The sequence below is a fragment of the Polyodon spathula genome, chromosome 4, assembly GCF_017654505.1.
Source record: "Polyodon spathula isolate WHYD16114869_AA chromosome 4, ASM1765450v1, whole genome shotgun sequence".
Lineage (NCBI taxonomy): Eukaryota > Metazoa > Chordata > Actinopteri > Acipenseriformes > Polyodontidae > Polyodon > Polyodon spathula.
Genome location: NC_054537.1, coordinates 40,934,199 through 40,958,294, shown reverse-complemented (window position 1 = coordinate 40,958,294; position 24,096 = coordinate 40,934,199). Strand labels below are relative to the sequence as shown.

At 35.2% G+C, this 24,096-nt stretch overlaps 1 protein-coding gene across 1 annotated transcript; it reads right to left on the bottom strand.

The window, feature by feature from the left end:
* Positions 1-6,167: 6,167 nt before the first annotated feature.
* On the bottom strand, positions 6,168-22,921 carry LOC121314538 (adenosine 3'-phospho 5'-phosphosulfate transporter 2). Its single transcript, XM_041247928.1, has 10 exons — positions 22,409-22,921; positions 20,917-21,187; positions 19,695-19,816; positions 15,329-15,483; positions 10,887-10,994; positions 9,694-9,791; positions 9,493-9,585; positions 7,837-7,948; positions 6,902-6,971; positions 6,168-6,413 (listed from the first exon to the last, which is right to left on the bottom strand). The coding sequence occupies exons 2-10, from the start codon at positions 21,160-21,162 to the stop codon at positions 6,263-6,265; spliced, it is 1,155 nt and encodes a 384-aa protein (XP_041103862.1). The 5' UTR covers positions 21,163-21,187; positions 22,409-22,921; the 3' UTR covers positions 6,168-6,262.
* Positions 22,922-24,096: the final 1,175 nt, after the last annotated feature.

Genomic DNA, 24,096 nt, shown 5'->3' with positions numbered 1-24,096 from the left:
AGACAGCTGAGCGGTGTTTCCAACCTTGGTTGTTTAATCTACCATTATAGCTGCTAGGGTGACCAGATAGCAAGAGTGAAAAATCGGGACACTTTCAGTTGGTGAGGGGAGGAAAGAAATTTTGTGAACTCAAATTATACTGATATAATACTGATAAAATGCATTCCTGGATGGGACAAATAACATGACAACGAACGTGCTTATATATGAACTTTATTAAAGAATGCCAGATACCTTTGGGTAACCGAGTTTTGGGACTGTTTCTAATTGATGTCCACATCGGTATAACCTGACAAAGCTTGACATCACTTCCAACCAGTGGATGCAGACGTGTAGTCTCAATATATGGGCAAATCCACACCAGACAGAGAATCTCAGCAGCAATTGTGGGGATGTTGCCCTCTTGCCTTTTAACAAATGACAGCACTCTGTTTTAGTAAGGAAACAAGTACCACTATTTTAAGACTTTTATAGTACTCTGAAATATTAAGTGTATTTAATGTTTAAACAGGTCTGCGAAATGTCAGTGAAATCCTAATCTTTGGATGACTTGACCATGGGCATATGATTGAATACATTTTTTTTCCCCACTGCTTTCGATACTTGCACTCTTGTCTTTTTTGCTTTTTAGTGACAACACCAGCCATCATGACACTTCACCAGTAAAACCGTTTATCAATGTTTACTCTAAAAATCGTGACAAATTGCGTCTCGACAGCACCTCGATTGGGATGCGGGACAAAGCCCCTAATATCGGGACTATCCCGATTTTATCAGGACATCTAGTCACCCTAACTGTAGTTGTACAAATATGGCTTTGAAATACATGTGTTTTAAATGTTACATGAGAAACACGAACTACCCAAACATAGAACTGTTTACTTTACGTGTGTGTAAAACAAACAAAAAAAAAGAATAGGCTTAAATAGTGTCACAAGCGATTAATTTTATATGGGTTTTGTGTATTGTAGTTTTTTATTGGAATCTGCTCATCTCAACCCTCCGTTGGTTTTATATGTGTTGTGGCTGGCTGTTGGGTAGAGCACTTTTGTCCCAGCAACAGGAAGTCCTGCCTGTTTAGCGCCACAGCTAATGGCGGTCCAGGTAGGACTATATAAGGGGCTGGATTTGAGAGCAGAACAGGAACATGGTTGACAGGAAAAACCAGACGAAGCGTTTGCAGGCAGAATACGATATTGTGGAAGATATACTGTTTGGATTTACGTCGGGAAAACGACCATTTGCATTAATAACTTAGTTTTGGGGAAGGACCATCACTGGAACAATATTCAGGAATGGGTTTGGAGTTTTTTTTCTTATTTATTTTTGTTGTGTTGGGACAATATAGGGTGGTTGATTGTTTTCTTTTTTTACTCGTTTTTGTTGTGTTTTTTTTATTGTGTGGCTATTGTATTGTACTACTGGTGGGTGACAATAGCTTCACTATTTAAGAACTTCACAAACACGTTTTTTGGATGTACAACAAATAGTTATTTATTTTTACACACTTTTTTCCTTTTTTTGTTTTGCCTTGTTTTCCTTGGCTGAGCAAGGGACAAGTGTAACTGTTTTGGGTCCCAGTGTTTGGTCCAGGATGTTTGAGCCCACACGGATCCTTGATAGGGGGCAGTTTGTTTTTCTTGATCTCTGGAAGAGGGGAGAGGACAATTAATTGTCAAGTTCATGCTAACTGTTTTGTCTGTATTACTTACCTGTATTGGCCAGCCCCCTGTATCCCCGTCAAGTGTGCTTGAGGCCTCCAGTGGTTTACCTACCTTGCCTTAGGGTCTGGAGTCCAACTTCCAGGTCGGGCCCGGTGGCAACAGACGGAATTTGGGGTGAGGTCCGGGGAGCACGGCGGGAGAAGAAGAGAGAGAAGAGAAAAATGCGGGGTAAAAAACTGACTGAAGGGAAGTGACCAGAACCTCTTGGTGGAGGGTGTAGTTTACTTACCTGTGTGTCAGTTCCTAACAGCCCCTTTTCTTTGACCCTCTCTCTTTTCTCAGTTCCGCAGGAGGCAGCAGCGATCAACCGACAGAGTCCGGTTGAGGTCCAGGGAGTGTGGTGGGAGAGAGAGAAAGGAGAGAACCGCAGGGTTAGAGAGCGGTCGAAGGGAAGTCACCAGAACCTCTGGTTGGAGGGTGTAGTTTACTTACCTGTATGTCAGTTCCTGACAGCCCTTTATTTGCCCCACTCTCATGTCTCAGGTCCTTTGGAGACGGCAGTCGATTGGCAGTGCAGAGATCCAGTAGGGGGTGGCAATTCCCGCATCAGCGAGAGGAAACAGCGGCGGACTGAGTGAGCTGGGGGAGACCCCAGGAGTGTGGCGTCTACCCCCCCGGACTATTTCTTTTCTCTCCTTTTTTTTTTTTTTGTTGAACAGTAATTGTCCGTGTGCATGAACTTTTTTTCTGACCATGACCAACATAAGGGGATTGCCTAGTGTGGGTGTTCTTTTATTGTTCTTTTTTTAGTATTATTGTGTGGTTTGATTTTAACAATTTTTTACCCTGTTGAAACAAATAAACTTTGTTTTACCAGACGCTGCCCCATTTTGTGTGTGTGGGAAACACTGGGAACAAATAGTCTATACAGTGGAAATGAAACAACTATTTGGTTACTAAGGTCCTTACCTTACCAAAGCAATGTGGCGTGGTTGTCAGCCACACAGGTACACAAGCTAGGTTATCTCAGGTCACCCTATCCGTACTACACAATGTGCTACAATTGACCTTACAATGAGTAAAACAAACATATAAAATACGTGTTTTACTTACAATCAATTCTAAAGAACATAATTTTAAAATAAGAAATTGTCCGAAGTCTGCTTTTTACAATGTAGCACCTGCTGTAAATCCATCTCAATTTTGCGTATATAATAAAATAAACCATGCAATTGAAGAAACATAAATGCTGGTTGATTGTTTATGTACAAGTGGTTTATAAAAAGAAAAAATTGTAGTGTAGCTTAATCACCTTCAGTTGTATAAATATATTATAGATACTCGCAAATTTCCAACAATAAAACTCCACTATGTAACTGGTTTTAACATGTATTTTGCGGTCACTAGCAGTTTAAAAAAAAAAAAAAAAAAAAAAAAAAAAAAAACTTGATATAGAGCATCTACAATCGTGTTGAACTAGATTTCCTTCAGTACTTGGTTATAAATCTATTTCAATACTACACATTTTTTGTTGACTCAAATACATTTAAACAATGTAAAGCCTTAAAATGTTGATTAATCATTCAAGCTATATACAGTGCATGTCACAACAAATATTACGGTAATCTGGAACTACGATAAATATTGTTCGGCCCTGAAGTATATAGCTGAGAAACAAATCTAATGAGTTATAGCTAACTAAACCATTCCACAAACCTTACCTATTGAGCACTTGCATTCACTAGGGTTCATACGCACAGTTTTCAAAGAAGCAAAAATTAAAATGTTACTTTCAGGTAGTCTGTTACACTTGCACGTCCTTGGTCATGTTAACTCAGTAATTTCTTTAAGAATAAGCGCTGGCACTTCCTGAAATGCGTATCGGTCTTTATGGTGAAATGAATTTTACTACTCCGGGTGAAATGACCAAAATAAGGCATGCAAAGTCACATATGTATAATATTATTATTTGTTTATTTTGTTTGTGTGCTAACACGTGTTTCTTTGAAACCTGAACATAGTCTCAGACAAATTATTGGCACGCTACACTTAATATAACATAATTCAAGAAAACATGTTAATTACAAATATTTAGTGAACATTAGCCACTAATTAATATGACAAAGCCCTACACAATTTCTGGTAATTTAATAAACAATTTTTTTAAAGAAAAATAAAATCTATTTCAAATATGTGTTCATGACAAAGGTAATACTGATTAAAAATATATATTCATTGATTGAAAACCATTACACAGTACTTAAGCTGCATTATAAGTCAAAAGCCAGAAAAGAGGTAATTATTTCCAACACTTGAACGTTTTGACAACACAGCAGATGGTCAAGACGAAGGAGCTGGATTCACGTTTGAGAAAACCACTCGTAGCAAACTACAACAAAGAAAATGGCTACAGAACAGTATGAAAGAAATATGGAATACCAAAATCCACAATCAGAGCAATAATCAAGAACCACAGAACAAATGACAGGTACGGCAGGTAGGAGAATCTTGAGCAGCTAAAAAAAAAAATCCAAGATCCACAGCAAAGGACTTAGACAGCTTTAGAAGCATCAGGCAAAATAATGCAGGAAAGAACTGTACAAGGCACATGAAGACAGAACACTGCACGTAGACATTGCTACAACCTACTTTAAAGAACATTAATATAGGAAATATGAACAGTAATCTGAAGCAATGAGTCTAAAATATAACTTTTCCCCAAAAATGGAAAAAAAAATAGAAAGCCTTCAATGAAAAAAAACCTTGTACCTACAAACATGGAGGTGGTCCAATCATGATTATGAGGGGTTTTAGCAGTCCAGGGACTGGAGCCATTAATGTGATTGAAGATCAAATAAATGCATCCTGTATCAAAACATTCTACAAACTACAATGATACCATCTGCTCGTAGGCGACCCAAAAAGCATACGTCCAAGTCAACTGGAATTCTTGAATGGAATTGCCTTTGTAAGCGCCAGATTTCAATCCAATATAAATGCTTTGGACTGATCTGAAAAAAGCTGTTGCCAAGCACTGTGTATTCAATCTGTCTGAGCTTAAGGAAATATGCAAGACATAATGGCTCAGATTTCACCAACATGTAACCTTCTGGTTAAGAATTATCATAAATGTCTGAAAGCCACAATAAAAGCAAAAAGATGAGACATGAAATACTAAAGCAGGGGTGCCAATACTTGTCATGAATGAATACTTTAAATGAAATACATTTGTTTTGTTTTGTTTTTTGATAGATTATTTGATAAATTATTAGAAATTGTGTATTTTGCTTTTTGTTTTATTAAAATAAGCACGGGGTGACAATAATTTTGTCTGTGGCTATGAGGCCTGTATGAAGGGAAGATTTATACAATTATTTCACAGCTATAAACCCTTTAATAACAAGCCTGTTCATGCATATATACTACACATTAAAGCAGTGTGGTTAAAAAAAAAAAAAAACATAAATAAATAAATGAAAAGCCAATAGACTCACAAACCTGTTGATTTTATAAACATAATTTGATGGCTTAATTAACTAAAATGACCATATTACAGTAATCCAAACTGAAATAAAATGTCAGTAAAACAGGTAACAATGCAATGCAGAACATACTTCAATACACTTAATCTGCTAGCATACCTGTAAGGGTTTACTGCTGTACCCCAATTATCTTAGGGCTACATTCAGATGCTCTCGGTTCAAGAGTTTCTCAGAACGGTTTTAACTTCTGCACTGCTGCACTTGTGGTCTTGACATATAATAAATGTCATCTTTAAATTTTTAACATTCAAAGTTAAACAAGTTATGCAAGTCAGCATCAGTGGCTTCAGGGATAACTGGTGTGACAAGGCTGAGCCCCACTCACAAGCCTAGTAACAACTTTGACTGAATAGGTTCTTTGTTGAAGGTGTGCAGGTGTTCAGACAAGTTGGGTGTGGAGGAAGATGTCTTTTAAATATGGTTTTCAGGGGATTATACTAAACTTTATGTCAACCCTATGAAGTGTATGCACTTAGTTTCTTTGTAGTGTATTTGACGGCTTTTTCTATTGTTGAAATTATGTCAGCCATAAAAAACAAATGCACATTCTGATCATGTTAACTAACCCATTTAAAAAGAAAGTGGTTCTTCTGCATTACATTCCCATGATGTAGAGAAATGATTCACTCTGGAACTTTGAAAAACATTATGGAATTTTTATTTCTTAAGGACAGAATTTTAAAAAAATTAAAACAAAACTAAAAAACCCTGGATGTATATGAAATTGAATCTTCAGATAATTGACACGTGATTTTTACAAAATAAAACAATAGTAGTAGACATTCTGGGTCGACATTAATAATGACTCCCACCCCACAGTATGTCATAGTGTTCCCTCATACCAGTTAATAATGTGTACAAATTGAATTACTCTTCTTATTTGGTATCCATGATGCACTGAGACACACGGCCAGATAAACCACTTCTTTTCAAGTCAATTATGGGCATACTTTAATTTGTGCCTTTTTGTTTTCAGAAATATTTCCTTTGGACACGGAAACCCCACATTGCTGGGGAATGTGGAAAGTCAGACAGTAGACAATCATAAATCACTGTTTAAACGGTTTGTGACAATGACCTTGTATTTTTTCCTGATAGGATTCTATGCCTGATATCTGCCAGTGAGGGCAGCTTCATTTTGTCCATGTTTTTGCTGTAAACATTCAAAAAGATTCCAAAGACAACCAGAAGCCCACCCCACACATACCTGGAGGGGAGAAAAAAAAAAAAAAAAAATTCAGCTTATCAGACTAAATTGACAGATATGTACAAAGCAGCACAGAGGCAAATCTTCTCTTGGGCTTGGAATAAATATTCAGTACACTTGGTTTTCTGGTATCTCTGATGTGTATCTAGTGAAAGGGACACCTCAAACCATTTACTCTTTAAAAACTGAAGTAGTACAACATGGTCTGGTGACAAGCCATCAGAAACTGTAAATTTGTAGATATTTGCTTGATATATACTGCATTCTTCAATAGTTTAGTCTACTGTGCACTTCCGTTCACAAGAAAAAGAGGACCTTGTTGCAGTCCAGTTTGTTTTTGTACTTGCCTCTGTGAGCCATATCGTCATGCTACTACTTTTAAAGTGACATATTCACATTATTATTATTATTATTATTATTATTATTATTATTATTATTATTATTATTATTATTATTAATACTGGTCAGATGATGTACTGTTTGCTTACTGAAAAGTGAAAGGCTTTGCAAAGAACATAAATGAAAGCACGATCGTCATTGCCTTTCTCCCTGTTGTCACTGAAAAAAAGGAAAATAAACAAGTATTAATGTCACAGCATTTAGAGGAGATGTTTTTTTTTTTTTTTTTTTTAAATACAATTAGCAGCCTTATGAAAAGGTTTCCATGATTCACAGACTTACAATAGGTGATCCTTTGACAGTGCTGATTTAGCTGATGTGCACATGCATGCAATTTTCAAATGGTGGGATCATTTGCACTCATGTATAAAATATGGTTGTTTTTTGTTACAAAAAAGCTGCAAACTATACAAATTAATCTGAATATTATCCTAACTTGGACATCCATAACATTTATTTCATTCTAAAATGTTTTCCTACTTCCTGCAACAACTCTTGGTGACGGTAACATATACCTTGCTGAGTGTTGGAGATAATACACCAGAATATGTTTTCTGAAAAGACTAATCGCAATTTTCTATATTCCAGGTGTCTCTTCTGAATGTTTACATGCTGACTGAAATACAAATTACTTCTCATAAAAAAGAAACACACATTTTGATGAGTGTTGCCATCTGCCCCTTATGATGTGTTTAATAAAAAAAAAAAAGCCTCTACCAAAAATACTGAACACAAATATGAACAAATTCATAATGACTGCATCAATGGTTTCAGAATGAACTGTGCAAAACACAGCCTTAAGCTGCTCCAGATCATGTCTTTGTGCACTTTTTCTGTTAGTTAACCCTACCGGGAAATGTTACATTAGCTTAGCCTGAGGCTAGTGTCAGTTCACTAAGTTCACTATCCATGAATACTTTTGTTATTCTATGGTTTTTGTTTTACATTTAGAGGTAACCAAGTTAAGCCTTTACAGTGCAGGAATAAAATGACATGGATTTAGCTCTAGATGAGTTATTCTTACCTGTAACAGCAACGAGAGCACCAAAGAGCTTGATCAATGCAAGTACAAATGAAATTCCAAAATATCCAGTGAGCGAAAAGGAAAATGCATAACCGTATGTCTTCACTGGATGCTGCAGAGAAAACAGTGCGTTACAATACAACGAAGGCAATCAATATACAGGACATGTTTTAACACTGTTTCTGTAGGATCTATGACTTTTATAAAAGGTGTGCTAGAAACATATTCTCCACCAAGTACATAAAAAAAAAAAAACTATAGAAACCCGTAGCATGAAAAAGTAGACCACCGTGACCTACACAGTGCATACAACGCAAACAGAACAGCTTCACAAAAAACAAACGTTCAAGAATTCTTTCAGGATATGTGGTGCCTACGGTACTGGCTTCAATGGCTCAGTCATTCAGTTGTCAATAAGTATGACACTACGTACAGCTATGTACAGACAACTCGTACTGCTCCAGGAATACATAACAACTCATTTTATAAAAATATTTAATCAGGGTAGCTTTTTTATGATGACAACATTAACTCGGCAGCATCACATATGCACTCTGAATAAGAAGTGCACATTATAGCATCATATATAGATCAGTGGTTCCCAACTTTTCTGGGGACTGGCTGACTGACTTGCACGATTTCAATGGAACGGATGTGTACATGTAGGACCACAAGAGTATTTTCTGTAATGATCGAGCAAAAAAAAAAAAAAGTTTTGAGACGTTTGTAACAGTGTAGCTTGGCCCCTCGTCACCATAGTAACATCTGATAAGTTTTGGGGGTACACAGACTCTCCCCAAATCCTGAGCCTGGAATAGGGTTCAGAATAAATAAGAGACAGGCAAGCATGGATGCAGCTGGTTCTCAAAGTCGGGATACAGTCAGTCAGAGAAAGGGAACAGCAGGTATAACATCTTGAATGACAAAGATGCTTTCAACATCAAGCAAAGTCGAAGAAAAGGGAGTGTGCTATAAACACCCAGCAAGCAAAGTCAGAATAGAGCAATGGACAACAGCCTAACCTATGAGCTCTTCGCAATACTCAAACGGAACACCCCAGAATTTGGTTAAAATTGTGAGAAACTTAAATACAAAAAGGAGGTAAAGAGAACTTGACCAACTGTACCGCCATCGTAGAAAGAGGAAAGGTCAACAAATGTTGAAACAATAAATTAATTAACTGATTTGGCCTGCCAGCATTGGTCAAATTTACAGCAAGAGATTGCCATCAGACACTGAGCGAGACTGGGCTGTCTGACCAGGAATACAGACAAACTCTACTGCAAGTTGGCCCTCTGACGCAAGTGGAACCACAGGCAATTTGCTCATACCCTGAAATCGACTGCAAGACACAAACGGAATATTCCCAGTTCAACTGAAAGAGATTTAACAGAATCTATATGCGGGAATATAATACGTATATAAGCAGAGAGAGAGAGAGAGTTATAAAGTATAACAGGGTGTATAACGTGGTCGCTGTACTGTATAAACCAGGCGCAAGTGGAATAGCTGATGGAGATAATTTAACAGTCAGAGTGAAAATAATTAAAGCAATCTACTTAATTGAAATTGGTGCTAGAATAAATATAGAATGAATAAGAACAAAATACTACAACAGTGGTTATAAGATTTTAAAAATACTGTGAATTTACATACCTGAGAGCAAAATGCCACCGCAGGACCGAGTCCACCAATGCAGGTCAAGCCCACTAATATATATAGAAAACCTATTGAATAAGAATATAGAACCTGAAATAGTAAAAGAAAAAAAAAATGTGAAAGCTGCAAACATTACTGTCATTTTACAGATTTTATTTAGTTTCTCTAAACTGTAGATGGGTGCAGACGTTCATTTACCATTTCAGAATTAGAACCACTGTGTAGCTTCATTGCTTTTTCTTGCACATTTCCTATTACAGCATCTGCACAGAGGGCAAGGGTTATGAGCACCAATCCTGTAGAGACAACAACAAAATGCATAAGCTGAGATCCATGAAACCTGTATTCTTCTTTACAACATGAACACCAGTTCTAGCAACATGGCATTATGGGGAAAATAGGTGCTATGACCACAATGCTTTGGATTTACTTATAAGGATGGAGCGTTGTAATTATTTATTTAGTTATGCAAATAGTATACGATAAATAAAATCTGCCATGTCGAGTGTTTCTGCTTTTTGTCTAAATGGATCAGTCATAGAAACTCATGGAAGTAGATTCTTAAAATAATTAACCAATTTTTGTTAAAGTGGCAATGAACTGCTCAAAACTCTAATTTAAAAGCTGCAAAATGCAACCAAATTGTTTCTTGGTAGTAAACCATTCATGTTTTATTAATTTAAGAACATTTGCCCTTGAACTTACACTTTTTTGCCAAATAAGGGCTTATCAAGTCTATAACATTTAAGAAACTAAAGCAGCAAAAACATTTATTTGTCATCCTTTTTTTACTCTTATAAGAAAGCAAAGCAGTATGCATGGGGCACAGTTGTGCAGTGTTGCACCAAAAGCCTATAAATGATTTTATTAAACAAATGCAGGTCGGACAGAAAACTAAATACAGTATGAAGTAGGACATCTATTTTATCTGCATATTCTGCCATAATGTTCGAGCATGTTTTTGGAAAGTAAACTTAGTCTTCAGTGACTATGAACTGGCTCTCAATGCCGGGGATATGAGCATTTCTATGCCTTTATCATTTCAAAGTTAATAACTCTGTACAGCAAAATATTTTGACTTTATATAGTCTATACAGTTTCTGAAGTACACATTTAACACATCCACAAATCGTATGTCATGTTACATATTGTTCCTAGATAGTGCTGTACATAAACATGCCTTTATTTTAGCGGTTATGCAAATGTATTCAAAATGAAGGGAAGTTAAAAAAAACAAAACAAAAAAAATATTCAAAAGGCAGACATTATACAGTGAGCTGGGTTACAGTACATTCTTTTTGATTTACTATACTGAAATATTGTATAGAACAAAATATGATGTACAAAACTCCATATATTGCTATTTCGGGATCCGGTTTATAAAGCCTTACCTGTCAGATTGAAGTTTGGGGCTATTTTACTGTCAGCCAAAGTGAACCAAATTAGGCCCAAACTCATACATACTGCTGCAGACACGTCTGCAAGGTTATAGCGCTTTCCTGTAAAACAATAAACACTTAATAAAACATGTGGCACAAATTCATTTTTCCAACACAACCTTAGTTAAGGTCCCTTATGAGAAGAATGGGAATGATCAATACTTTTTCTGATAAACAGTCACCTTACATTGGCTCCCATTTGTATTAAATATATCTTTCATTATAAAAGAGACAAGGTAATAAACATGGGGCACTATGTGACCCCTGGGAAAGGATTGTTTTGTAAAATTGAGGGTGGAGTGTATTTTTGTGTTTTGATGCACAAATATCTAAGTATAAAAACAACCTACTTGTTGCCCATACTTGTAAATAGTAGGTTCCGTTTCATAGCTAGACACTGGCTGCAAGGAAATAAATATGAAGTCTAAGAATGTTAAGAAAGATCATACTATCGCAGTGAACAGGGTTCACATGATCCATTATTATCGTCAGCTTTGTAGGGAATGTTTATTCTTACATATCCAAGATAGAATGTCCTGTTCCAGTCTCAAAAGGCAATTTCCCACTTCCCTGGTATAACAGAAGCTATTAAGAACTGCACTGGTAAATTCTTTCTTGGGATTTATACAGGACCAAATGAAAGTTTTAAACAAAGCAATACTGTGCATGTAATATCCTTTTCAATCCCTCAGAAGCTTGTGAAGACAAAGATCTTTGTTCCCAAGTATGTAAGCCATCTTCTCAAAAGGTCAATTTTACCTACACGTAGATGAATGAGCACCCAAGCACATTCTTGATTCTTTTATACAAATAACATTTTGCAAGATACACCTAGAAATCATATTTCAACATGGGTTTGGTAGAAACCTTAAAGTCAGAGTACCTTATGAATGAATGCATGCTTGTTCAGTTTGACATCTTTCAACATGTAACTCTTGCTTCAGGAGTTTGCTTTTTTGGTTGAACACATATACTGGGGGTATCATTTGTTAAAGAAATCCTGTAGTTTGTAATGTAGAAGGCTTGACATTACCAATTCCTCTGTGTCACAAGGTAAAATAGCATTCCTCATTATCATAGGAATTTTGTTAAAAAACAGGCTATTTCCCACACATTTTTTTTTTTGTCATGCATCTGAGTTTCACACAGTTATCGAAGAAAAGGGAGTTTACTAGCTCAGGCACTTTGACTGTAAAGTGTGAAATGATAAATAAACACTGGCTACCAATTGCATTCTTATATCCCTGCATCTCATTTTGGCAAAATTTTTGGGAAATTTCAACTGGAATAGAGTTTGTACAGTATGTTTATGTATAATGGATTTATGATACACACAAACAGTGCCTATAGAAAGTCTACACCCAGTTTCAAAATGTTCTCTTTTTGTTGCCTTATAGCCTGGAATTAAAATACATATATATATATATATATATATATATATATATATATATATATATATATATATATATATATATTTTTTTCATATACCTACACATCCTAAATTAGGTCAGGTGTAACCAATTGCCCTCAAAATTACACACCAAGTTAAGTGGCCTCCACCTGTGTTAACTGTAGTGATTCACATGATTCCAGTATAAATTCAGCAGTTCCTGTAGGTTCCCTCTGCTGGGTAGTGCATTTCAAAGCAAAGACTCAACCATGAACACCAAGGTGCTTTCAAAAGAACTCCGGGACAAAGTTGTTGAAAGCCATAGATCAGGGGATGGGTATAAAAAAAATATCAAATGCTTTGAATATCCCTTGGAGCAGTCAAGATGATTATTAAGAAGTGGAAGGTAAACGGCACCACCAAGACCCTGATTAGATCAGGCCGTCCCTCCAAACTGGATGACGAGGAAGGAGGAGACTGATCAGAGAGGCTACCAAGAAGCCAATAGCAACTTTGCAAGAGCTACAGACTTTTATGGCCAAGTGTGCATGTAACAACAATATCCCAAGCACTCCACAAATCTGGCCTGTATGGTAGGGTGACCATTATGTTTGGCGCAAACCCAACAGAGCACATCACCCAAAGAACACCATCCCTACTGTGAAGCATGGTGGTGGCAGCATCATGTTATGGGGATGTTTCTCATTGGCAGGGACTGGGGCACTTGTCAGGATAGAAGGGAAAATGAATGGTGCAAAGTACAGAGAAGTCCTTAAGGAAAACCTGCTGCCCTCTGCAAGAAAGCTGAAACTGGGATGGAAGTTCATCTTTCAGCATGACAACGACCCAAACCACACAGCCAAAGCTACACTGGAGTGGCTAAGGAACAAAAAGGTAAATGTCCTTGAGTGATCCAGTAAGAGCCCCGAGCTAAATCCAATCAAAAATATGTGGCATGACTTGAAGATTGCTGTCCATCAACGCTCCCCAAGGAACTTCACAGAGCTTGAACAGCTTTTTAAAGAAAAATGGTCAAATATTGCCAAATCTAAGTGCGCAAAGTTGGTAGAGACCTATCCCAACAGACTCACAGCTGTAATTGCTACCAAAGGTGCTTTCACCGAGTATTAACTCAGGGGGGTGGAGACTTATCCAATTATGTTCTTTCAGTTTTGTATTTTTAATATATAAATTTGTCTCAATAAAAACTTTGTACCCCTTAACAGTGTGGAGTATGGTGTGTAGATAAGTGGAAAAAAATCCTCATTTAAAATCATAAAACTCTGAGGCACTGACACAACAAATGTGAAAAAAGTTCAAGGGGGTGTAGACTTTCTATAGGCACTGTATGTGTGTGTGTATATATATATATATATATATATGCACACACACACACACGCAAATATTTTTGGGACAATGAACTCTAAAGTTGAAATGAGTATTTAAATAATCTGATAATCGGAACCATATATTTATTAGTTTGTTTGTAAAATATTGTATTTTAAAATGTGTATTTGTGTACTGTATAATCCTGCAAATATGAAGCCACTACCTCAGATAATGTAGAGTGGGTCTTATGGAAAATCTCTCTGGTACCACAGCACGCTCGCAGTAACTCAAGGCACACCATGGTCTACTGCTGTTATCGTGCGGTGTAGCTTAAAGTGTAAAATCAAAACTTTTTTTCCTTATTTAATCTCCAGTTAAATTCTACAGCCCATTATCAAATTTGTGTTGCTTAAATGTCTATTTCAGTTATACTGTCACCTATAAAATGCATCCAGCTGGTACAAGTTCTAATAACTATTTATTATTATTTACTTTTTGGAGAAATGCACATTTAGAATGTTAGATATTTTATTAGTCTGTATGTTACATGTTGTTATTGTGCAGTTCACATGCAATCTCAGATCAGACCTTTGGGAGAACAATCAATCTCGGGCTTACCGTCTGTAACTAATCTCAGTGATTTTCTATGTGGATAACCAAGTAGCACATTTCATGGCTTTTTTTGCAAATAGTAACTTATTTCGTAGAATTTAGTTCCCCTTTAGTTGCATTTTTTTTTTTTTTTTTAACCGAATCTTAATTTGTGGTAAGGATCAATGACACAAGACATTTATTGTGAAAACGTACAAGTATTTAAAGTGTCGGTGCCACTGGCACACACCCTAGTTGTTTAAAATGAAAGGATTGATCATTTAATTATCTGAAACTTACTTGCACCAAAGTACAATGTCATAGAGAAACCAACAGTTGTATAAAGAACATTTCCTTAATAGATAGAATATTCGGCATCTACCAGCCCCATATTAAATTAGGGTGCATCACCTTTATAGATCGCAGAGATGCAGCACTATTACTAACAGAAGGAAAAAAAAAAAATGTACTTGATTTTTTACATAAGAACCTGACAAGAAAAATAAGGCTAAAGCTTTTGTTACTTTTATGTTAATTTTAGGTTTTATGTAATTGTCACCGTATTTTTTGGATCGAAGGGTTAGCTTCCCTTATTGTTTAAAACAATGTCATCTGATGTCCAGCCAGGGTATTCTTAAAAAAAAGTTTTTCAGTTACTGAGCGGTATCCCACAGTGCTCTGTGGTATCTATAACCATGCCTGCCATGGCACTGGGGAGATTTTTCCATTGGACCCACTGTAGGGGATATGACAACATTGTGGTGGAAGCTTTGTTAAAAAAAACATCACAAAGGGGTTAACGTTCTTGTACGATACCCACGATTTAACTTGAGAATCACAGAAAACAGTTTTTAAATACTGAAAATCAAGCCAGTATCTCAAAATGTTTGGTCTTTATCCATCTTTGGTCACAGGTCAAACTGAATTGTACCATTCGATTAAGAGTTTCCATAGCACATAAAATATGAAGCTGGCATTAGGAATGGTTTCTGAGATATTAACAGTTGAAGTAGCTAAAGTGGCAGGATTACAAAAACACAAATGTCTTGCCTCATGGAATGTTTAAACAATGGATATGGATTACCTTGTATAAAAACTCCCCCTATCATGACAGGAATGAGTTTACAGCACTTGAAGATGACTTGCGTTGGGTAATTCAGATAGCCCAAAGATGTATTTGACAAACCCATTGTAGCCACGGTTAAAAAGGCTATCATCATATATGTCTTTCCTGGTATTCTGCAAGAGAAAGAACACACAAAGTTTTTCAGAACCAAAGTATGTAATCTGTGACTGGTTTTTACCTTCAACACAAGATAACATCTAATCCATTGTTAACTCTGAACTGCTTACATGCAGTGAAGTTGTAGATTTTATTTTAGGCTGCCATCTTGAGACGATCCTAATTCTGTATAGCAAAGATGCAAGAAATTCTGTTGCAACACATTTCTGATCCTGTTACATGAACAGAAAGCTACCCTGATTAGGACACCAGAACAACATTTTGTGTCCAATGTGCAGTATGTGTAAATTAAAGTCAATTGGTCATGGGGGCTCCCGAGTGGCAGTAAAAAAGTAAAAAAAAAAGTCAATTGTTGACTATAGCCTTCCAACACATTGGCATTTTAGATGGAGGCATCAGTAGGCCATGGGTCATTAATGTATTACTTGATGAAATGAGCACCATTTGTCTAGAATAAAGGTCCCAGTATTTGGACAAGGAGACACTACCTCTGATGGCATCCTTCAAATTGATTACTAGGATTAGGACAATATTTTTTCTCACAGTAGCAGTGCAGAATAACTTTAACCTAGATTCACTTTGTATTTATTTATTCATATTGTAAATCCTTCAGGAACTTTCTGTAGTTTTAAAACATGTACATAGTAATGCATCATTTTGTTAACTTATAAACCTGATTAAAAATATTTAACAGGACTGAAAAGCCCAGTCAGGCACAATGAGGTAGACCTACATGCACAGGTATATCTGTGTTATATGTCTTATGTACATATAAAAAAAGCTGTCCACAAGCCCAAGTCTTGTCTTTAACAGGACAGAAAAGCCATATTTTCCTGATCCCCTGATTCCTAATCTTAAAAAGAAAAGTTACACCACCTGCCTATCTTCCTTCCTAAGCATGGACAATACAAATTGGCCAATTTTGAATGTCTTTGTAAAAATATTTTTGTAGTAAAGAAAGGGTTAAATCAGAGATAGCTTCACTTCAGGCCACTTTAACCCTAATTATATTAAGAATTGTTTAAGGTGCTGTACCATTGAGAACTGAAGAAATGTTCTGAGCACTGAACGAAATAAGCCTCGAACATTATCAAAACGCCATACAGTAATTTGCTGGATGCCCACCCCTGGCCTTGTTGATGGCTTCCCTAAAGAGTTTTCTGTGATTCTTCTTTCCTGAGAGCCCAATGAATAACTGATACACTATCAATCTGTATGAAAGTAAATCCATAGGCCTGCAAACAAGGTTTATATTAATTCTGGTTTCATATGAAAAACGCTGGTAAAGCTGTATACATGGGGCAGCCCAGGCTGACAACACATATTTCTCAGGAGGAAAAACAATGTTTAACAAACAAGCACTTCCTGTCTGAAACCGATAATTTTTTTTTATTGATTTTTTTTTTAAACTATAATTTGGGGTTAGTCACAATTACAATGAAGACACAATTATAGGGGTTTTGAATAGGAAAAGAAAAATATATATCTATATATAGGGGCATATTGTTTAGGAATTGAAATATTACAAATTGTGACCACAGAATGGTTAGCCTAATTTTTATCAGATAACAAAACAGACACGGCCTTCATACACCCCCAAATGATGTTACAGACAATAATTTGTGCTAAAGAATGTCCATAGCGGGTTTCAGCAAGCATTTGTAGAACCGTTTTTTTTTGGTAAATGTAAGTGTGACAGACAGACGGACTCCATATACCCCATTATTGTGATATTCAATAATTTGAATATATCATAAGTTCCTTAGCAAGTCTGATCAGAATTGGAGTAGCAGTTCACCAGATTTGTGTAAAATTGTAAAAAGACAAAACAGTCTCCAAAAACCCAGAGATTACAACAGATTATAAAATGTGCTATAGATGGTCCTTAGTAAGGATTTTAAGTTTAGTAACATTTGGACATGTGGCTCCTTGTACATCTGCAAAAAGCTTGTGACATAAATACAAATGCACTGTGCGTATGTACACTCGCCTCCACCATACCTCTGGCTGAGATATGCATCCCTGGCGGGGGATAATAAATGTCCTTGAAAAGTGGTTGTTATAAGTTGTTATAAATAAAATCAGGCATACTGAGGTACTTGAACATCTGTATTCAGTCTTGTACAAAACAAATAGTCAGTTTTGCCTTTGCATTTTTCTACTACAAACTCCACGCGATGATACTTGCAGAAAGTGTCTAAGGAAGATATGCGTGAACTGATTATAGGGCCTATTGTATTTTGAAGAAAACTGTCAAAGACACATAATACAAGTTTCAGTGTCTCAATAGCAAAGACAATGGCCTGCAACGATGTAGCCTATTTATTCTCGTTATTTACAGTATTCCAACTTTTTTGTAAGTGAAGAAATCTTGATTTTTTTGTGCAATCAACGTATGTTTAATAGTAATAATGCACACTGTGGTAGTAGAACATATATTGTACAACTTTAGGGTGTTCTTTTAAAGTTAAAAAATTCAGAATATCTTTAAAAAAATGCTTTGTCTTATTTCAGCTTTTTGGCACAGTAAAATATAAAATGCCAATATTTAAATAATTCTGCGAAAGGAAGTATTTTGTGAATTACACTAATTTACGCAATTTACAGTAATATTTCTAAAATTTTTGTAAGCCTTCATCTTATAACTTGCATGATGTATTGCATATCTAGCGTTCCGTGTTTCTGGTTTATTCCAAATTTTACCAAATAATTATAGCACTTTTTTTTTTTTGTTAATGTTTTTTTTATACCGATTTTTTATTTTGTCTATTCAATATTTTCCCCGTACTATTTTCTAGGAAATACACACTACTTTAATTTTCGACATTGTAATAAGCAGCCCTACACTGTATCCTAGGATGCTGTAGACGTTTAGACGTCAGAGGACCAAATAAAGTTCAAACGTGGTTCTCTGTCACTTCACAAACACATTATCACTGGATTATGTTGGCCAATCAAAGTCTGATTATTGTCGCAATTGCTGTTCGTGGTAACTACTACCTTGATCAAAAGCTAATCGAAATACACAAAAACATAATACTTTTACTGAATGAAGATTGGGAAGAATATGTAAATCAGTTAATCAATGTTAAAAAAAATGAGTGTTTAGAATTATAAAAAAAACAAATAACAGAAGTGGCTCAGATGAGGCAGAGGATGCATAGCGCTGCAAATACTGCTGCATTGAGGTACATGTTCGCGCTGACAATAAAATAACTGAAAAATATGCGACACATTAAACCAAAAAAATAAAGTGAACTGAGAGACAAGCAATCCATTTATGCGGCTTTTACACGCACATTAATAAAAAGAGAGTGCAGAATGACTGTTAACGAGTTTGTCATAGCGCAGTGCTTTGCTGGAAGGCCACTGTTTATTGCAGAGGTATGTATCGGTGACTTTGTGCGACAGTGCCGCCCATCAGCTAAAACACTGTCTAACGCTGACAATCTTAATCGTAAATATTTGACAGAAAATGGTGATGCTTTAGTTGGTAAATATATGGAACGCATTGATGGAAATCCAGTGTGATTTCTGAAGCGTCTCCCAATGGCTTGCATCGCCCAATTTTCTTTTCCTCAAGGCGAATAAACCTGTCTTGTTTTGTGTGGATGTCATGTTCATTACTTCTGTAGCTACTATTATTGTCATCACAGTGATTGTCCACACGTTCGCAAAGAACCAGCTAACTTGGGAAAATGTGGCTTCGACTTACAGATTGTGCTTCATCATACATGCCAGGGACATTAAACTTAATCAGAAATCAGAACTGCTACGCATCATATTTCACATGTAAAGTGAGTATGCCGAGATATTCTTTTTCCCCGATTTTTACCGATGTTTCAATCAAATGATATTTTCAATCCGATTTTATCCTTATTTTAATATATGTAAAATAAACTCTGAAAACTTCCAGATTTTTTTTTTTTTAAAAGATAAAAACTGCGAAACACTATGTATACTGTGACACTGAGGTTACTGCAGTATGTTTTTTTTTTTTTTTTTTTTTTTTTGTTTGTTTTTTTAACGATTATCATACATGCAAATTTTATACGGGCCCATCCCTAATACACCATAATTAAAATCCAACCTCTAACTGTTTTTAAACAATATTTAAATCAAAAGCAAATAAACAATTATCTGACTAACAAAGAATTGTCCTATACTAAGGCCAATATGGAAAACGCTGTATCGACTTCATGCTTACCTTCTCCTCTTGTCCTGTGTGAGTTGAAGCTCCACCAATCCAAACACTGAGTAAAAACCAAATTGTACTAATGTGAGGTACCATCCAAAAGGCTTAAAACCTTCCATTGAAAAAATCAGTTCCTGTGGAAAACATGCAATACAAATTAGACAGATATAACCAAAACTAAACAAAAGAAAGCTGTGCCACATAATTACTGTACTTTAAAATAAATGCCTAAGTGTCTATAGAGATGCAAGCAATAGTAGATTGTTGCACCACTGGAATTTCAAAGAGAAACTTTGGAAATATCTATTCCACACTGAATGTACAAATCAACCTGAAGTTATAACTATTAAAAAAAAAAAAGTACAATTCACTTTTCTTTTTTAGTCCTGGATTTTAATAAGAAAGTCAGTTTACTGTAGGTCCTCTTGTCAATCTAACTGGTAGGTTGTGTAGTACTATGATGATTGTAATTTCTGTAAAATTGGATTTGAAACCCAATTTAACTGAATGTCAGAGATTACACTTGTCATATAAGAGGGTGCAATATCCTGAACTATTATATTGAGAGTATCTACATACAGTATTACACAAAATGCTACTTTAAACTGTTGACAGCATCTACCAAAAAGCAAACAAGAGAACATGAAGAATAGCTGAGAAAAGGGCATGTTCAGACCTTGCTTTTGAAGAGCAATACTTGCAAGGCCCTGTCTAAGGTACCAGTGTTGCACAGATTACAGGCAGGGCATTGTTGGCATACACCCAATGGCATGAGACAACTGTTCAATACTATCTTTTTAATGTTTGGAGAAGAGACAGTCTATTCAAGGACACCAATATATGAAATATGCAAGGGGTCCAAGTGTCTCATAACGCTGGCAAAAAAACTGCCCCATCCACGTCTCCTTATTTTTTATTTTTTCCAATCTGTCCCAATAGTTGCAGGGTGCATGAGTTTGTGCCTTTTCTATTTTGCTTTTGGGCTGCCAAACAAAGCACCATCACTAAGTACAGTAGTGTCAATCTGATGGTCTTCAGTTCAAACATACAAAATGTACAATGGGAACACATTCAGCAATTAAAAGAATGCTCAAATCACATCAGCAGCGTAACACATGTTTGCGAAGTCATCTGTCCATCTAAAGTGCTCAGTTGCCTATGTCATAATTAATTTATGGTCCTTATGCTTCTAATGCATTTACTAAACTATTGTTGTGTTACTGTATATTCTTACCTGCAGATAACCATAGATTAAATAAAACACAAAAACACCAACAACACAAATAAAAAACTGGGCTGGTTGACTGAAACTGCTTAGGTTAATTCCCAGGACTCGCAGTTCATCCACAGACTTGATATGTGGAGACATGTCTTCTGTCTTGGAGGGGATGCTGATGGAAATGTATTTCCTTGAGTTGTTGTACTTCAGGTCAGTAAGCCCAAGTTTTCCACTCATTATGTCCATTGAACTCACAGACATCTGATTAAAATATGCTGTCTGTGCGCTGAAAAGCAGATAAATTGTCATTTCTTAATCTTTAATTTACAGTAAGATTACTGAAAATAACTGCTAGTGTTTGATCGTGTTATGCTCAACAACCTTCTTAGGAGTCCATTACACGTTGGGAAAGAATTAAGATTAAGATTGCCACCTGGTCCCATAATTCAGGAACACTTTGGGACAGGCCAGGGTTTTTAAGTTGCTCTTAAACTGAAATAAACACTGAGCACTAAACACTTGCTTAATTTATACTGCTTCTTAATTATTCGAATCATTGTGATAATACAAATCTCACAAAATAAAAAAAGCATCTTGAATAAACATGTGTGTTGGTTTATTCAAGATACTAATTTTACAAAATAGAAAATTACAAAGTATTTCAGTATTTCAATAAATAGAAAATACAAAGTATTTCAGTTATCAATATTAAAAAGCCTATATTTATATCCTGTTAATTAGTTATATATATATATATATATATATATATATATATATATATATATATATATATATATATATATATATATATATATATAGCCCTAATTTACAGGGACTCTCCCAATTAAATAATAACACTGATCAGGTGTTCACAATGTCTAGTGTCAGGAACAGTGAACAGCTGGCCAGTATTAATGATTTGAGTGGGAGAAGGTGATATACTATTCGAAACTATAAAGAATCTTCAAATGTATGTATTTTATGTATTTTTAAAACTATTAGAAAAATAAATAACTATTGATGATGGTAATATTTATTTCATTTGTTAAACGCTATTACTGTATTGCCATACTGCCTCGAGATAATTAATCAACAAAGTCAATTTAGCAAAGGTTTAGCGCTCAATTCACGTGTTGATTTCCTACAGTTTAAAGGCAACTTAAAAATCCTGTTCTGTATCACGGTGTTCCGGTATTAGAGTGCCAGGTGGCAACCCCAACTGAAACTATGTCTTCTGTTTCACCTGAAGGGTTTACAACATGAGAAGAAATACATTAATGAGGGACTGGTGTCCCATATATGTTATAGTCTTTAAAAGAAAGTACATTACTAAACATTAAACGCATTAATTTTAACATATTGCTAATCTATAATAACAAACTCTAGTTATCCAGTCAATAAACGAATATTACTAATTTTTCAAGACTTTTTTTTTTTTTTTTTTTTTTTTTTTTTTTGCATGGTATGCACAGTAATACGTGTCTGGACATACATTTGGAGGGCTTACCTTTACACTTTGGGTAAAAAACTCCAGCCTCCATACATTGGAGCGCTTTCTTTCAGTTCTCTTATTTTTTGTGATAACCACAAAAGACCAAATAATCCAAACATAGCCATTAACTTTACAATAATCCAGAAGAAAGAAAACTACCTGCTTGTATTCACACACTGGCAATAACATTCGTTACGGTATTAAAAAAAAAATAATAATAATAATTAAATATAAAACATGTATCGTATATGTTAAATAAATAACACATTCAGTGCTGATTCTTCAGACGTTCGAGCTGCATTAGACTCAGCTTCACTTCCGGGATTTGATACTTTCTTTCGTTTTTAAATAAATAAAACCTAGTATCACGATACCGACAACTTTATGTTGGAGCTAAACTACGACAAACACAAGTGTGCATTTTGAAAAATTCAACTATTTTATAACTGCAGATTTATTGAACTGAAAAACATGTTCAACAATCGAATAACAGCAACACTACTTCCTGGTTGCTGTTTCCCAGCAGCACTGCAGCCAACAACTTCCTCCATAATAACAGTCGAACTCTGATCAAGATCCCTTTGGTACCTTCAGTACTGTAGATTCATTGCAAAAGGTTTATATGTAATGATTTAATTAGGTTAAAAACCATTCCTGTACCTTCTGTACTGTAGATTGATTACAAAAGGTTTATATGTAATGATTTAATTAGGTTAAATAACTATTCCTGTATGTGTGTGTGTGTGTGTATATATATATATATATATATAATATATATACTATTATTATATATTTCTAAAATATATATTATATATATAAGTCATTCAAAGTACAACCGTAAAATATATATTTTTTATTTAAAATTATAATTATTATTATAATAATATTATATCTTATTATTATATATTATTATTAAATAGTAATAAAACAAATATATTGTATCCACCAACTTAGAATGTTCATTTAAAAAGACAAGTTTGCCAAGTTCCTCAGATAATTGTGTTGAATAATGGTCCTGTACACATTTCTTGGCATAAGTCGGTTTGTTTTATGATTTTTCTTTAAAAGTGATTTGCAGTGTGGGCTACGTGTACGTGTTGTATATAGTTTAGTTCGTGTGCTGTTCTGCCTGATAATTCTAAATCTTTCTTAAATCCCTGGCTTGTTGACTCTCTACCCGAAATTTCTTTCGGCTGTCCACTTCTTTCAAGCATTTCAGTTGAATGTGTTCGTTCTGTGGTACTTTATTATTATTATTATTATTATTATTATTATTATTATTATTATGACGATGATGATGATGGTTCTTGGTATGCCATATTTATTTTAATGTCGTTATTTCATTTGTTGTAGTTTACTACGAGTGCTTTTCTCAAACGCGAGTCCAACTCCTTTGTCTTGACCATCATCTGCTGTGTTGCCAAAACGTTCTTCAACAGGTGTTGGAAATAATTACCTCTTTTTCTGGCTATTGACTTTATAATACAGCTTTTTTTTTTGTGTAAGGATTTTCAATCAATTAAAATATTTTTAAATTACTTCAATTAATTTTCTGACAGACTTTTAATGTAAAGGTGCCAGTAATTTTGTCATAAACAAATGCTTGATATTGCTTTTTTTTTGTTCGTTTGTTGTGTGCTTTTTTTTTTTGTTTTGTTTTGTTTATAAAGATGATTGTTTATTAAACTACTAGAAATTGTGCA

Excerpts from the sequence above, each read along its gene's own strand:
- LOC121314538 (XM_041247928.1), bottom strand. The coding sequence starts at position 21,162 with ATGTCTGTGAGTTCAATGGACATAATGAGTGGAAAACTTGGGCTTACT. Across the intron at positions 9,792-10,886 it reads CCCAAACTTCAATCTGACAG|GATTGGTGCTCATAACCCTT; the intron begins GTAAGGCTTTAT and ends TTGTCTCTACAG. Across the intron at positions 6,414-6,901 it reads GCAAAGCCTTTCACTTTTCA|GTATGTGTGGGGTGGGCTTC; the intron begins GTAAGCAAACAG and ends TCTCCCCTCCAG.